Below are 16,284 nucleotides of genomic sequence, written 5' to 3'. Positions count from 1 at the left end.
GCCAGCACCGAGTAGCTGTGTCCCAGGGGACATACTCGCCCTCTCTCAATGTAGCTCTCCTTGTCTGCCAGACAGGGACAATGCCACTGAAACTCAGAGGACGGGACAAAGACATTTGCGCAAAATGCTGAGTTTTCATCCTCACATGCACACTCCAAAGATGGTGTCTGTCCTGGGAGCCAAAGGCTGGGTCAAGTTCAGGAGACATTCTGGCTGGAGGACGGGTGGGGCTGGGAGTCCAGGGGTTGTGTCGGAATTGATGAGAAGGCTGCGCCCTGAGGGATGGGGAAGGTTGGGGTCTGAGGGGTGGAGGTGAGGTGTTCGAGGTGGGGAGCGGCCCGTACGGGAGCCGAAGCAGCAGGCTGGCAGCGGAGGGGGAAGGCAGGGGAGGCTGGGTGTGGCCGGTCTGGGGGCCTAGGGGAGGTGTGTGGAGCTTTGGGAGCCATGGGGGACCTGTGGGACGTGTACCCTGGCCTCAAGGTGAAGGGGTGATGGGGAGCAGCAACTGGTAGCAGGCAGGAAACGGTGTGATAGACAGGCAGATGGGTGGTCGTTAGAGGGTAGGTAGGCAGATGGGTAGGTGGGTGGAGTTGGTAGATGGGTTGGCTGGGTGGGTGGGTGGGCGGGTGGGGTGAGCAATGGCAGAGTGAGGGTGATAAGTGGGAAGACCAGGGGAGAAGTCATCTTAGCAACCCTGGACGTTCAGCAGACACGCCTCACGGGTAGGGTGGACGTTCTCCACACCTGGGCTGTGTTGGCTAACCACAGATGACCGGCGAACGTCGCGCACTTGGTCCTTTACCATCTCCACCTTCACTGTCCAGGGTGTGGGAGTCGAGGTGTGGCCCTGGCCACACGGGCGGGCAGGACTCATGCCCAGGGCTCCGGCTCCGTGACCTGGGCCTCGCCTCTCCGGGCGCCCTTAGTGGAGACAGGGGGCCACTCGTCCCTGGGGACCCCACTCAAGGAATGCTTGTTGCAGATCCAAGACATTGTCCGGAGGCGGCAGCTGCTGACCATCTTCCGGGAAGGCAAGGACGGCCAGCAGGACGTGGACGTGGCCATCCTGCAGGCCTTGCTGAAAGGTGAGGGTTGGGCAAAGTGGGGGCCAGGGGAGAAGCCAGAAGAAGGGTGCTCGGGGGGACCCCGAGTTCTAGTCAGTCAGACTCAGTGGCCAAGGGTGGCTGGCTGGCAGGGGTGCCCGCTGCTGATGCTGGGGTGCAGGTGTCTGTGTCAACCTGTCTTTTTACCTGAAATCGGGGTGTGGTTCCCAGTACTGCATCCCTTCGTAGATGGAACTACGATCCTCATAGTTCCTCACAGAACTCCAGGGTAAAAAGAGAGAACCTTAGAACTCCCTCCTGACTCCGCATCCTTGGCCCCACGCCCACCTCCCAGCCGCCCCACAGGAGAGAGCCAACCCGGGGGGTCCCTGTGAACCGTGGAGCCCTGGGCCGCCTGCTTGGTCTGGCCTCCGCCCTCCAGCTGCTCTTCCTGAGCCCACACTTCCTCTTCCTCTTTTCCGCTGCTGGGGAGGCCAGTACTTCCTGTCCTTTGCACTGGCTGTCCCAGGGCTGTGCTGGGGACACGGCCCCCAGGCAGACCCTGATGCAGAGCGGAAAGCTTCCACGATAGGATGGCAGACTCGATCCTTATTTCTGTGCACTTGCTCCATGCCCCTCTCATTGACAGAAGGACTGAATATGGCCCGTAAATCCTCACCCAACCCGTGAGGTGCTTAAAGCTTAGACTAGAGATTTCCGATTAAAGGTTTTTGTCTAGGAAGATTCTTGCTGGAACAGAGAGGAGCCGCAAAGAGCTGCTCTCTCTGGGCAACAATAGGTGAATGTGTGGGGCAGGGACAAGGGGCCGTGACTCACCACGTGACTGTCTGGTGGAGACAGGGGTCTCAAGGTGTTCCCATCACAGATGGGCAGCAGGAGGTTTATCTCTTCTTCGCCTTCTTCTCTGAAGTGGACAAAGGACCAACAAGAGGGACACCAGGCAGCCCGTGTCTGGGGAAATCCAAGGCTACTGTGGCCTCAAAGGCTGTGACAAAGGGCCCTTGGGGGATCCCGAGTCTGACTGTCAGTGCACAGCACTGGGAGAGGAAGGACCCTACCTGTGGCCCAAGATGGACCTCAAGACTGAGGAGAACCTGTCCTCAGTCTGCTGTGACAATGTCCAGAGGCAGCAAGGCTGACGCCGTGGGGGTGGCTCCTCTGTGCGGGTGCTGGGTCTCTGTGTGGTTTCTGTGTGGGATGTGGAGGTGTAGACGGCAGTAAAGGTACAGAGCCACTGAGCTGTGCCTTTCAGACATGTGCACTGTAGAGTTCTTTGACCTCAGTGAGGAGTTTAGCAAGATGATCCTGGCACAGCTCTGTGTGGTGTAGGACAGTGTGGGACGCACCTCCATGTGTGGGGGGTGGGAAAGGAGAGATTAAGAGAGCCACTGGGGCACAGAGAGAGAGAATTCATTTCTGGAAGCAAACACAGTGTAATTGGTTGTGACTAGTTGCTTTGGGGTAAGGGGTGGGCTTCTGGGGTAAGGTGTGCATGAAAATACATGTTCCTGTAGAAATATGTATAGGGTTTTTCAATGATGACCTTTAAATAAGTCGACTTCACTGACGTACAGTTTGTATATAGTAACCTCCCATTCTCAGTTTATTGCTGGATGGTCTCTAACAGGTGTGGACCCCCATGTTCCCACCTCAGCCCAGAAAGTTCCCTTCTGCCCCTTTGCCGTTAAACCTCCCTCCGCCCCACCCTGGGGGGCCGCTGCAGGTCGGAGACCCGTTCTGGAGCTTCACGGAGACAGGACCAGATGCCCCACGTTCCTTCGTGTCTCACTGCTTCTGCTCGGTGCCGTGGTTTGGAGGTTCTCCCATGTTGTTATGGGTATCAGAACTCGGTTCCTCTTTGCTGCTGGGTGGAATTCTGTCATGCGTGGTAGTCCATTGTCCATTGCTCTGTTGATGGACACTGCGGTGGCCTCCAGTTTGGGGCTATTACGGACACAGCTACTGTATTTTGCAGTGTATAACACACACTATTTCTTTGCCCAAATGTTTGAGGGAAAAGTAAGGATGGACATTATACGTGGGTATAATGATCACCTACCATGGGTATCATAATGAGTATAATAACCCCATGTGTAACATACACAAAACGGGGTGCACATCATACCTGGCAAAGCACAGCATTTGTTTTATTTCTCTTGGGCTTACCTCTAGGCATGGAATGACCGATTCTTCAGGGTGAGTGTATGTTCACAAGACACTGCCAAACCATTTTCCAAAAAGAGTGGTCTGCCGTACCTCCGTGCAGCCTCCCCGTGGTGTGGTATCGTCAGTCTTAGGCGGCAGCCCTCCTAGTGGGTGGGAGGTGACGTCTCAGTGTGGTGTCCCCAGTGGCTAATGAATGATGTATCTTTTCCTGGGCTCGATGGCCATTTGGATATCATCTTGGTGGGCTGTCTTTCTGACCATTTGTCCATATTTACTTGGCTGTCTTTTTATTTTTGCATTGTAAAAGTTTTGATATGTTCTGGTACAAATCCTTCATCAGATATAGGTGCTGGGCTGTCTTCCCCTGACACATGGTCTACTTTTATATTTTTGTCCAGGTGCTTGTGAAGAGCAGAAGGTCTGAATTTTAATCATTTTAATTCACCAGTTTGTTCCTTTATGGTTCACGTTCTTTGCAAACCTTTCCTCTGTTCCTTGTGGCAGCTCTGTGGGCTCAGCTCTCATGCTTGAGTCTGTGACGCCCCTTAGTCAGCCTCGTGTGTGGTGCGAGGTGAGGGTCAGAGGGTCTTGTTTCTTTTTTTCCTTCCCTGCACAACACCCCAAGTTTTAAAATGTGAAGCCGAGAAGAGTGAAAGTAAACAAGTTTGGCAAATTACTTGTCCTGACGGCCTGGGGCCGGAGGCAGGGAGCGTGGCTCTGCAATGAAGACGGGGAAAGGAACGTGACTTTTGACTGTCCATGTGGAAGGGGCCACCTTTTAGAGATGGGAGACTGTGTGTTCTTTAAACTTAGGGCTTGACCAGGAGGTGGGGCTGGGCAGAGAAGCTGGGTGAAACCAGAAGGGTGACCAAGACCCCCTGATTCTAACACTGGAGGGCAAAGCTTTGATAAAGGCATGGGTGTGGGAAGGACTTTGCAGCTCCGCCCTGAACTTATTGAGTGAGAAGCACTGAGAGAGGCTGAGGCCGGGGACAAGCCCTGCCCCTCTGGCTTTGTTAGACGGCAGGGATGCTGCCCGGCAGTGGTCAGGGGCTGCAGGCTGAAGCCCAGGGTGCTCCGTTCTTCCCTGCAGCCTCGCGGAGCCACGACCACTTTGGCCATGAGAACTGGGACCACCAGCTGAAGCTGGCAGTGGCTTGGAATCGCGTGGACATCGCCCGAAGCGAGATATTCACGGACGAGCGGCAGTGGAAGGTGTGGCTCTCGGGGCTGCCCTGGGGGCAGTGGGGGTGGGGTGGGGGTGCTGGGCCCACACAGGTGGTGCCGTAGGAGCAAGGTGGGTCCTGCGGGATGGCCTCCGTCAAAATCCAGCCCTTTCCTCGGTGGAGGGTGGGCTTGCCGAGGTTCCCCCTCGCTAAATCGGGGACAGCAGTTGTCCCCGTGCAAGGGTGCTAAGGCCAGGATCTGGGAGGCCTGGAGCAGCCCCCCCACGGAGCTCTCTCTCAGCCTTCAGAGCTGCACCCCATGATGACGGCCGCCCTCATCTCCAACAAGCCCGAGTTCGTGAAGCTCTTCCTAGAGAACGGGCTGCGGCTGAAGGAGTTTGTCACCTGGGACACTCTGCTCTACCTGTACAAGAACCTGGACCCCTCCTGCCTGTTCCATTGCAAGCTGCAGAAGGTGCTGGCGGAGGAGCCCGAGCGCATGGCCTGCGCGCCGGCCGTGCCCCCCGTGCAGATGCACCACGTGGCCCAGGTGCTGCGGGAGCTCCTGGGCGACTTCACGCAGCCGCTCTACCCCCGGCCTCGCTCCAGTGACAGGCCCAGGCTCCTGCTGCCCGTGCCCCACATCAAGCTCAACGTGCGTGCTGGTGATGTGGCCCCCCCTCAGCGTGGCCCGTGCGCGGGGCCACTGCTGCGTCCCTAGGGTTTTCTAAAAAAAAAAAAATTAGTTCGTATTTTTATTAGAAAAGAAATACACTTCCTGCCTTAGTCTGCTCAGCCACCCTCACAAAGTCCGGCAGACTGGGGGCCTTTTCTCTGCAGCTCCGGAGCCCGCAGGCCCGAGACCGGGGTGCCAGCGGGTTGGTTTGAAGAAGGCTTTCCGTCCGGGCTTGCAGGCGGGCTTTCTTCTGCTTGCACCACGTGGGGAGAGAGAGGGCTGTGTGTGGCTTCCTCTCTCTATAAGGACTGTCATCCTGCTGGGTCAGGGCCCCATGCATACGGCCTCATTTACCCTTCACGGCCTCCTTGGAGACCTTGTCTCCAAACGCAGTCACATGGGGGGTTGGGGCTGCAGCATATGAGTCTGGGGAGGGACATAATTCAGCATAATCCTCTCTTTCTGAAAAATTTGAATGATATAAAAGGTTCTCCAAGGAAGGTGGCCCCCATTGTGCCCTGTACCCCCAGTCCTGCTCAGTAGGTGTAATTAAGTTTTGTACAGTCGGGTCAGGATATTCCAGCCGTGTCTGTGTGAGGTGCCCAGCGTGTGTGTTGCAGCGGCAGGAGGGGGTGTTGCTAGTCTCATCCCCACCTAACGGGAATCCTGCGGCGTCTGCGTTAGGCACCATGCGGGTATGTGTGTCAGGGAGGGCTCGTCTCCCGATTCATGAAGGTCTTACAAGTGAAATCTCAATGCTGCATTTGTCGGTTTCCCTTGAGAAGTTGAATTTCTCTTTAATTTTGGAGAATTATTTTAATAGATTTCCTGGTAGTGAAATGTTTTTCTTATTGTTTTGACCCTCAACTTGATTGCAGTGTAAGATGTGTTTAATGTGATGCTGGATTCTGTTGCCAGTGTGTTCAGTGTTTTTGCATCAGATTGTTTAATGCTTTGATTGTAGTTTTATTTTGGGGATGGTCTTTGTCAGGTTCTGGTACCAATTTTACATTAGTCTTGTAAAACCAACTTAGGAGCCTTCCTTCTTTCTCTGCTCCGAAACAGTTTATGTGGCTGGAATTCACTGCTTCTTACAAGCTCAGTAGACTCCCCTGTGAGTCCATTGGGGCCTGGTGCCTTTCTGGGTAGTAGCTCTGATAACTCTCTCAGTTTCTCTCCTGATGATTCCTTGTTTAGGTTTTCTGTCTGTTCTAATATTGGACGGGGTTTTATTTTTTTCCTGCCAGAAGATGACCCACTTTTTCAGGCTTTCAAATCTGTTCATTGTCATAGGCAAGCTTTGCCTTACCCCCGAGAGAAGACATGGTTATGGCCCAGTTTTACATGTCCACAGTTCTGTTCCTCTTGATTCTGATGTATTTCAGATGCCCAGTTGGAAGGCACTTAAAGAAGGTCCAAAATGGAAGCCCACACTTACCCGTGACTGCAATTTAGGAAGAGAAACTAATTATTTATACAGATAAGCCTTCAGGAAATTTTCGAAACCACTGAAAGAAAGTGCAGTTTTGTGTGCGAGATGGGAAATGTGTTCTCTACCTCCGAGAATTGCTTCGGACTGTCTGAGTGTGTGTTTCCTTACGGATTGGCCAGGAAGCCTAGGTTCTTGTGTCACCATGTAGGTTGGGTGTGTCTGCAGCCCCAGCGTCCTCCCGTTCACGTGGCACCTTAGTGTCTGTTCAGCAGGACATTTTCTGTGGGAGAAGCTGTGTAGGTTTCTGAGGAGCTCACAGCCATGAATCTGTTCACAGACTGTGTGAGAATTTGTCTTTGTAGAAAAAGGCTTTGCTCCCATCAGATAAGACTGAGGAACCTTGAGCTGCCTGGAGTGTAACTGGATCTGCAAATGCTAGTGTGGGAGTTGGTTGGTATCCTGCTTTCTGGATGTTTCTCTGTGTGTCCAGAAGGATGGTTTTAGAACCCCCGTGTTCAGGAGAGCGATCTAGGGTGTGGTTGAAAATGCAGGTCTCAGGGCTCACCCTTCAGGGACAGAGGTGAAGGGCTGGGCTGTGCTCCGGTCCTTCACCACCCCCAGGCCCCACAGGGAATCTGATGCCAGCAGGGACCCGGTGGGAGCTCTGACTGTCCACTGCTCACCAGGTGCAAGGAGTGAGTCTCCGATCCCTCTACAAACGTTCGTCAGGCCACATCACTTTCACCATGGACCCGGTTCGTGATCTTCTCATCTGGGCCATTGTCCAGAACCGCCGGGAGCTGGCAGAAATCATCTGGGCTCAGGTAACCAGATACGTGGCTGTGGGTGGACCAATGACAGGGCTCCAGCAGTGAGCCTGGCCAGTGAGCCCAGAACCAGCAGCAGGTGGGGTCGTGCATGGCCATGGAGGGAGGGCAGTGGACATCACAACACCCGAAGGCACTCAGGGTGCCCAGTGTTGAGAACAAAGGGCTTGGCTATAAGCAAGAGAAATAATTTTTTGAAAGGTGAGCCACACAAACTCCTGCAGTTCTATGCAGGGAGGAGGCTGGCCAGGAGAAGCCATCCCCCATGGCCCACGTGGGTTCTGGGGGGTCAGCACATGACCTGTGGCTGTCCTGTTCAGTAGAGACTTCAGGGCAGGTTCCATCCCTGGAAGGGCTGGGTCTCTCTCCATTGGCCATGGGGGATCTCAATGGAGACCCTCTGTTCCTTAGACGGGAGCAGGCTGCCATGCCCCTGCCATGAGTCTGGTTTGAGCTGATTCTCCTCTTAAAGGGAAAGTAAAATTTCATATTTTTTCTCAGTGAGCTCCTGCTTTTGGGGTCTTGCAATTTCCACATTGCTCTCGAGGAGTTGGCTTCCTCCCCAGTGTCGCTGGCAGTGCGGAATTGGTGGTGGTCCCGGGAGGTTTGCCCTCTTCCAGGGTGCAGGGAGGGTCAGTGGCTGGGCCATGCCAGTGGCCTAGGTTGCTCCGTGGGGCTCAGGGAATGCAAAGGCCAAACACAGACTTCCAGGCTCTGACTCGGCTCCTCGTGCTGGGCCAGTGCTGCCTTTAGACTCCGCACCGCCAGGCTTTGCTTGGAGAGCCTTCCTTGAGATTTTCTTAGTCCCTGTCTGGTGCCCAGGACCTGCGGTGCCACTGAGGCAGGGAGCCCTGAGCCTGGGCGGAGACTTGCATGGGTCTGGGCCTGTTTCTCCCCACTGGCCACTCTCTGACCTGCAGCCCCACACCTGGGGTTGACCAGATGCCCTGGGAGCTCTGGACCTTGTGCGGGCAGGACTGTGCTGGCAACGCTGTGTCCCATCTGTGTTCTGGATGGGCAAGCAGGCCTCCTGGCAAGCAGACTGCTCCCGCTGGCTAGGACAGGAGCCTGGGCCCCAGAAAGGGCTTATGCATCGATTTGGGTGACCTGAGTGGTCCATATAGTCAGGAGCCACAGCAAGTTATAGCCAGTGGCCCATGCTGTCCTGGGGCCTCTGCCTTCATCACCCCTCAGCGTGTGCGTGGGGTTCCCAGGACAGACATGCAGGTCCTCACTGTGGTTCCCCGGGCTCCAGAGCCAGGACTGCATTGCTGCGGCCTTGGCCTGCAGCAAGATCCTCAAGGAGCTCTCCAAGGAGGAGGAGGACACGGACAGCTCCGAGGAGATGCTGGCGCTCGCTGACCAGTATGAGCACAGGGCCATCGGTGAGCTCCCCGGGCCACACCCAGCTCCATGTGTCACCCTGGGGCCCTCGTCCCAGGTCTCAGCCCCTCAGTGTCACTCTGTGTCACCCTGTGGTCCTCGTTCCAATCTCAACCCCACTCCTTCCCAGGCCGTGCCACCCAAGGGGGCTGCTCTGACACTGTCCCCATGGTGGTGATGGTGACCCTGCTGCTGTGACACAGATCCCCCCTCCATCAGGGGTCTTTACCGAGTGCTACCGGAAGGACGAGGAGAGAGCGCAGAAACTGCTCATCCGAGTGTCGGAGGCCTGGGGGAAGACCACCTGCCTGCAGCTGGCCCTGGAGGCCAAGGACATGAAGTTCGTCTCCCACGGGGGCATCCAGGTGACCTACTGAGGGCCTGCTTCCAGAAACAGCTGCCCCCGGTGCTGTCAGGGGGACACAGTGTCCACTCACATGGAGGGCACCCACATGCACGTGTTTCAGGTTCCTCGGGGACCCAGGGACGGTGTCTGGCCCATGGTCACGTGCTGCAGCCCCCACAGACCCTCCTGCCTCCCTGTTTGCAGAGGAGGAAACGGAGGCTGAGTGTGGGTGGTGGGTTGTGAAGGCCATCGGCGACCTCCACATTGGGAGCCCTGGCAGTGCCCCCAGAGGCCCCAGGAGCCAGGAGTCAGTCCCCCTGCCTGAGATGTCGGTCCCCCCACCTGAGGCCTCAGGAGGGACATGTGGCAGAGGGCAGAGTGCCCAAAGCAGGGAGCCCCTCCACAAGCACTGGAGGCCTGGCCTTCGGCAGGCGCCCTCAGAACACGGGCGTTCCCATGAGCGTGGCTTCACGCCGTCACCATGTCCCTGGAGCATCGTCATGTGCCGTGCTGTGCGGGGGCCTGGGGATGCGGTGGGCAGAGTCCTGTCACCACCCCACCCACACATGCATGCCCAGTGCTCAGAGGGGCCAGCTGGTGAGAGCCAGGGAGGACGAGCCCTGGAGCCAGAAGCCCAGGTACAGGCCCCGCCTCTCCCCGCTTACCTCTGGGAGAGCCGGCCTGGCCCACCTGGAGCGTCTCCTCAGCTGGCAGGTGGCGGGGCGCACCCTGTGCCACCCACCACATCGCATGGATGGGGGCCCAGAGGGGGCTGTGCCTGGGCCTGTGGAGTCACTTACCCTCAGGGGTGGGGCACAGGGAGTCAGGTCAGGGTGTGGGGAGGGGCTCCCCATCCTGAAACTGGCCCCCTGTGTCCACAGGCCTTTCTGACCAAGGTGTGGTGGGGTCAGCTCTCCGTGGACAACGGGCTCTGGCGGGTGATCCTGTGCATGCTGGCCTTCCCGCTGCTCTCCACCAGCCTCATCTCCTTCAGGTGCCCCTGGCTGCGAGGCTGCGGGCAGGGCCGGGGGCTCGGGACCTTTGATCCCAAGCACCCCCACCAGGGGCAAGGTGCACGTATCCTCAGGGCTGTGACTGGATGCTAGAATGGCCGGGATGCGTGTGGGAATACGGCAGGGGGAAGGGTGCCCACCTGTGCAGAGCACCGGCCCTGCCCGAGCATTTACTGTCTCCAAGCACCCACCTGCCCTGTGTACTCAGGTGGGATGAGGATGTGTTACAGCCCTAATGGGACCAGGCTGCGGGTGCTTTGGGGGTTCAGGCTCTGCAGGGCACTGGTGGGGCCCCTCGGTTGTAGCTGCATGTGCAGGGCCATAGGGGCACATCCTCCCTCCCTGCTGCATGGTGTGAGCACCTGTGAGACGCCCCCGAGCACCTGGCCCAGGCCTGGGGTGGCCGAGGTCCTCAGGCTGTCAGGCCCCTCACGGCCTCACTGTCACCGCAGGGACAGGCGGCTGCAGGCGATCCGAGGCCTGGCCCGGGTCCGCGCCTTCTTTAATGCGCCCGTGGTCATCTTCCATCTGAACATCCTGTCCTACTTCTCCTTCCTCTGCCTCTTCGCCTACGTGCTCATGGTGGACTTCCAGCCCTCGCCTTCCTGGTGCGAGCACCTCATCTACCTCTGGCTCTTCTCCCTGGTCTGCGAGGAGTTGCGGCAGGCACGTCCCCCACTTTCTGCAGTCCTCGGGGCCCCTAGTCTACCGGTCCCCTCCGCACTGTCTCACGTGCCCCTTGGCTCACACTCTGTACACACCACCTGTGTCGGGACCTGGAGCAGCAGAAGGCGGTGCAGCCAGGGGGTGCTGTCGCCCTGTCTGCTAGCCCCTCCTCTGCTCTCCTCTCCCCATGGCCTCCTGCAGCCAGGCTCTGTGGCCACTGGGGGGGGGTCTCCCCCTCCTCTTGGAACTGCTGCAGAAAGCCCAGGGTAGCTGATTCTAACAGTGGGGAGGAGGCTTCCCCAACATACTCATTTGCATATTGGGCAGGGCTGGGGTCAGGGCAGCCTGAAGAACTTGGTGACACCTCCCGCCCAGGAGGGGGCATGGGAGTCCCCCTCTCCCCCTCCCCCCCCCACCCCCCCCAGCTAGCCTGCTCTCCAGGAAGGGGCGAGTGTGTTTCTGTGGGTAGGATAAGCATGCCAGCCGGCCAGGCCTCGCCTGACACACCCTCTCACAGCTCCTCTACGACCCTGATGAGTGTGGGCTGGCAAAGATGGCGCTCGTGTACTTCAGCGACTTCTGGAATAAACTGGACATCGCTGCCATCTTGCTCTTCATAGCAGGACTGGCCTGCAGGTGAGCCCCCCTCTCCCCACACAGTGCCTACAGGGGTGGGCTCAGGACTGAGGTCAGAGCTGGTCACCTGTCTGTCCAGTGGCCGACCCTGCCCACCCTGGGGACTGTGGAGACAGCAGAGGATGCCTGTCCACATGCATGGGTGGTGGCTCTGTTCTCTGGGGCACTGGCCTCTCCGCTGACCATCCAGGCCACCCATGTCTGCCCCCATGCCATGGTCTCCTTTCTCCATGAAGCTCAAGGGACCCTGCCCAGCCTCCTGTCCCAGATGCCTGCACAGCCTGGTCACCTGCCTGAGGCTAGGCTTCTGGAACTGTCTGGAGAATGCTTTCCCCACATCCATCAGAGTCTCTGCCCTTGAACTCACACGCAGTTTTTAGTGTGTGAGGGCCCAGAAGTGGCCAGAGCTCTTTGCGTCCAGGGGCCACATGTGGGCTTGGGCAGGTGAGCCAGTGGCCGGGGACAGGACCTGGGAGTGGCAAGCTGAGCTTCCTGCCTCTGCCCCGGGCCAGGCTGATCCCAGCACTGCTGTACCCCGGGCGCATCGTGCTCTCTCTGGATTTCATCATGTTCTGCCTCCGGCTGATGCACATATTTACCATCAGCAAGACGCTGGGGCCCAAGATCATCATCGTGAAGCGGATGGTAAGGGGATGAGGAGCCCTGAGGCCGGGTGCAGGTGAGGAGCTCCAGGCTTCAGCACAGCCCTCGGTTCCCACGTGTCTGCTTTGCCCCTGGGCGCTCACCTCCTGGCATGTCTGTCTCAGGTCTTTTCCTGTATGTCACCTCTTTCCAGCAGCCTTCCCTGATCTCCACAGTACCTTTCTGTTCCCTGTGACAGCTCCAGTGCTCCCCTCTGTGGGTCACAGTCACATCCAACCCCTTCTACCCATTGTGGGGTGTGCAGGGGATTAGGACATGGGGGCAGCCCCAGAACTGTGTCCCTGGAGCTCCAGGCTCCAAGTGTCCGCAGCGTGGGTGTCGGCCACTCTCCCCCCACTGCAGAGCTTGCGGGCAGGGCACGGAGGGTGGAGTCCTCCTGTGGTCAGGACAGCAAAGTGTGTGTGTGGCTGCAGCCGGCACTGCCTTGTCTCTGCAGATGAAGGATGTCTTCTTTTTCCTCTTCCTGTTGGCCGTGTGGGTGGTGTCCTTTGGGGTGGCCAAGCAGGCCATCCTCATCCACAATGAGAGCCGGGTGGATTGGATCTTCAGGGGGGTCGTGTACCAGTCGTACCTCACCATCTTTGGGCAGATGCCGGCCTACATTGACGGTAGGAGGAGGTCCTGACAACCGTGGGAAGTGAGGCCCCACTCTGGCAGGGGCCCTGTGAGCCCAGGGGACAAGGAGGGGAGGGGGCATTTCCCACTGGCTTGGTGGGGTCGGGAACTCCTGGAGTTTCCCCGGGGGAAAGGAAGGGGCTCACACTGGCCACTCGAGGGGGGAAGGCAGCAGCTGGGGTGGGGACAGGTGCTGAGCCGAGATCCTCAAAGCTTCAGCTGCGATCCAGGTGGGCCAAGGGTGTCGCCTGGGGCCCTGGGGCATCAGCGACACACCCTCCCCAACCTGAGTGCCCCCCCCCCACCTCCTCTTCTGTCTCTGTCAGAGATCACTTCCTTCTTCCCCAGATGGAGAGAACACTTCTTGGTACACTGAGTTTTTTCTTTATTTACTAATTTTAGAATCTAAAATTTAGAATCTAACTTTAGAGCATTTGTATCGCCCCCCCGAGGCACCCCATATGAATTAGCAGTCAGTCAGTCCCAGCCCCTCCTCCACTGAGCCACAGGCAGCCCCTAGCCTGCTTTTCATCTCTACAGAATGTCTTGTGGACACTGTGCCCACGGTGGGTAATGTGAAATGTAGTCTTCCGTTTCTGCCTCGTACTGAGCTAATGTTTTCCAGTGTGTCCATATGGTAGCCTGTCCCAGCATTTCATTCCATTTTATTGACTAAATAATATTTCATTGTGTGGATGGACCACATTTTGTGTCTTCCTCAGTGGGTGAACCTTTGAGCTGTTTCCACTTTTTGGTTGCTATGAACCATGTAGCTATGAGCAGTTATTTATGAGTGTTGGTGTGGACATGTTTTTATTTCTCCTCCATGTGTAGCTACCAGTGAAACCGCCGGGTTATATGGTGGCTCCATGTCTAACTCTGAGAAACCACCACGCTGCCTTTCACAGCAGAGGGACTGTTTCTCTCCCATCAGCAGTGCCTGCGGGTTCCAACTCCCCTACATCTCGGCCGGCACTTGTTACCTGCTGGCTTTTTTGATTCTAGCCCCGTGGGTGTGATGTGTGGCTTTGTTCTGCATTTCCCTGAGGGCTGATGGTGCTGAGCACCTCTTTGTGTACTTACGGAGCTGCTTTCGTATCTTTGGAGAAATGTCTGTTTCTAGCCTTTGCCCATTTTTCCAGTGGGTGATTTGTCTTTTTATTGAGTTGTAAGAGTTCTTCGCGTGTGCATGCCCATCCCTTAGCATATAGATGATTTGTGAATAATATGTTGCCATTCTGTGGGGTGCCTTCACTTTCTTTATGTTGTCCTTTGAGGCACAGAAGTTTTTAATTTTGATGAAGTTCAAATGGTCAATCTCTTATCATCTGTGCTTTTGGTATCATATCTAAAAACCCATTGCCCAGCCTAAGGTCGTGAAGATTTAGGCCTACATTGTGATTCTCAAAGCTTCATGGCTTTAGCTCTTGCTTTGGGCCATTGATCTACTTAAATTTTTTTGTGTACAATGTTCTTTTGTACATAAATACTCAGTTATATCTGGATAGTTGTTGAAAAGATTATTTTTTTCCTTTTGGATGGTCTTGGAGCCGTTGTCAAAAACCAGTCAACTGTTAATGAAAGGGTGTGTCTCCGGCTCTTTGTCCCACCCCCCTGATCTGTGTGTCCATCCTTGTACCGGTACCACGCTGTCTTGGTCACTGCCGCTCTGTAGTAAGTTTTAAAATCAGGAAGTCTGAGTCCTTCAACTTTCTTCTTCCTTTTTTAAAAAGAATAATCACTTTTTTAAAAAAGATTTATTTATTTATTTTTATTATTTTATTAGGGAGAGGTGAAGGGAAGGAGAAAGAGAGAGAGAGAAACATCAATGTGTGGTTGCCCCTCATGTACCCCCAACTGGGGACCTGGCCCGCAACGCAGGCATGTGCCCTGACTGGGAATCGAACTGGCGGCCCTTTGGTCTACAGGCCTGCACTCAATCCACTGAGCTATACCAGCCAGGGCTGTCAACTTTCTTTTTTTTCAAGATTGTTTTGGCCTCTGAGTCCCTTGGATCCACAATGAAGTTTTGGATTCGTGGATCAATTTCCTTTAAAAAAAGGCATCTAGGATTTTTTCCAAAGACTTTATTTATTTATTTCAAGAGAGGGGGGAAGGGAGAGAGAAAGTGAGGGAGAGAAACATCAATGTGTAGTTGTCTCTCACTGCCCCCAACTGGGGACCTGGCCCGCAACCCAGGAGTGTGCCCTGACTGAGAATCGAACCAGTGACCCTTTGGTTCACAGGCCATCACTTAATCCACTGAGCCACACCAGCCAGGGTGGCATCTAGGATTTTGGTGGTGAACATGGAGTGTCTTTCCACTTACTTATGTCTTTAATTTCTTTCAATAACATTTTGTAGTTTTCGGTGTATAAGTTGTACTACTTCTATTAAATTTATTCCTAAGTGTTTTATTCTTTTTCATGCAACAATAAGTAGAATTGTTGTATTAATTTTGTTTTGGATTATTTGTTGCTAGTGTATAGAAATATGCTATATTTGGTGTATTGATCTTGTATCCTGAAACCTTGCCCATTTTTTTGTTAGCGGTAACAGATTTTTGAGTGGGTTCCTTCAGATTTGTGCTACAGAAGACCATGTCATCTGCAAAGAGAGATACTTCTACTTCTTGCTTCCCAATTCAGATGCCTTTAATTTTTCCTGCTTAATTATCCTGCTAGAATCTCTGATGCAGTGACCACATATTGACAACAAATCTCCATCTCGTTCCAGATGTTGGGGGTGGAAGCTTTCAGTCTTTCCTACTGAGCGCGACGTGAGCACTGGGTTTTCTGTACTCGTCCTTCATCTGGTTGAAGAAGCTCCCTCTGCTCCTGCTTTCTCGGGTGTTTTTGTTACGGAAGGCTGTTAGATTTTGTCAAGGGCTTGTTCTGCATCTATTGAAATGTCTGTATGGCTTCTGTTCTTTATGCTATTACTGTGGCGTGGTGATTGGTTTTCAGGGGTTGACCACCTCTACCTTCCTGGGATGTGTTTCCCTTGGCCATGGTGTATGATTCTCTCTGTGTGTCTCTGGACTCAGCTGTCTAGTGCGTTGTAGACAGTTTTTGCCTCTGTACTCACAAAGGACATTGGTCTGAAGATTTCTTGTAATGTTTTGTCTTCTTTTGGTATCTGGTGATGCTGGCCTCATGGAAATGACTTAGGAAGTATTCCCTCCTTTTTTATAATTTGGAAAAGTCTTTGAAAGGTTGGTTTTAATTCTTTTAAAAATATTTGGTGGAATTCATCATTGAAGCCATCTGGGTTTGAACTTTGTGTGAAGTTTTAAAATGACTGATTCGATCATTTTACTTGTTATAGGTCAATTTGTATTTTTTATTTCTTTTGCAGTCACTTTTGGTAATTTATGTCTTTCTAGGAATTGGTCCATTTTTCTAAGTTATCTAATTTCTTAGTTCTTTGTTTTGGGTAAGAGTGGTAGTAATGTCCTCTTTTTCATTTATGATTTTAGTAATTTGAACTGTTCCTTTTTTTGTCCTTGGTCAGTATGGATAAAGGATTTTAATTTTGTTGATCATTTTCGAGAACCAGATTTTGGTTTTCTTCATTTTCTTTGTTTTTAATAAATATTTTATTTTACTTATTTGCATTCTGATCTTTATTC

The 16,284-nt window shown here is 54.4% G+C and overlaps 1 protein-coding gene across 7 annotated transcripts in view; it reads left to right on the top strand.

The window, feature by feature from the left end:
* TRPM2 (transient receptor potential cation channel subfamily M member 2) overlaps positions 1–16,284 on the top strand; it is a 50,244-nt gene that overhangs the window by 20,864 nt on the left and 13,096 nt on the right. For all 7 annotated transcript variants that reach the window (XM_037065256.1, XM_037065253.1, XM_037065252.1 and 4 more), the window contains 11 exons: positions 983–1,085; positions 4,324–4,445; positions 4,698–5,051; positions 7,191–7,328; positions 8,587–8,716; positions 8,934–9,079; positions 9,942–10,054; positions 10,526–10,739; positions 11,257–11,375; positions 11,888–12,020; positions 12,475–12,646. In XM_037065256.1, coding sequence (XP_036921151.1) covers positions 983–1,085; positions 4,324–4,445; positions 4,698–5,051; positions 7,191–7,328; positions 8,587–8,716; positions 8,934–9,079; positions 9,942–10,054; positions 10,526–10,739; positions 11,257–11,375; positions 11,888–12,020; positions 12,475–12,646 — 1,744 coding nt within the window. The remainder of the gene's footprint in view (positions 1–982; positions 1,086–4,323; positions 4,446–4,697; positions 5,052–7,190; positions 7,329–8,586; positions 8,717–8,933; positions 9,080–9,941; positions 10,055–10,525; positions 10,740–11,256; positions 11,376–11,887; positions 12,021–12,474; positions 12,647–16,284) is intronic.

This window comes from Sturnira hondurensis, unplaced genomic scaffold (assembly GCF_014824575.4).
Source record: "Sturnira hondurensis isolate 20B ecotype Veracruz unplaced genomic scaffold, ASM1482457v3 Scaffold0015596, whole genome shotgun sequence".
In the NCBI taxonomy this organism is placed as follows: Eukaryota; Metazoa; Chordata; class Mammalia; order Chiroptera; family Phyllostomidae; genus Sturnira; species Sturnira hondurensis.
The sequence above is the reverse complement of the archived record's forward strand: the minus strand, read 5'-3'. Positions and strand labels throughout refer to the sequence as shown.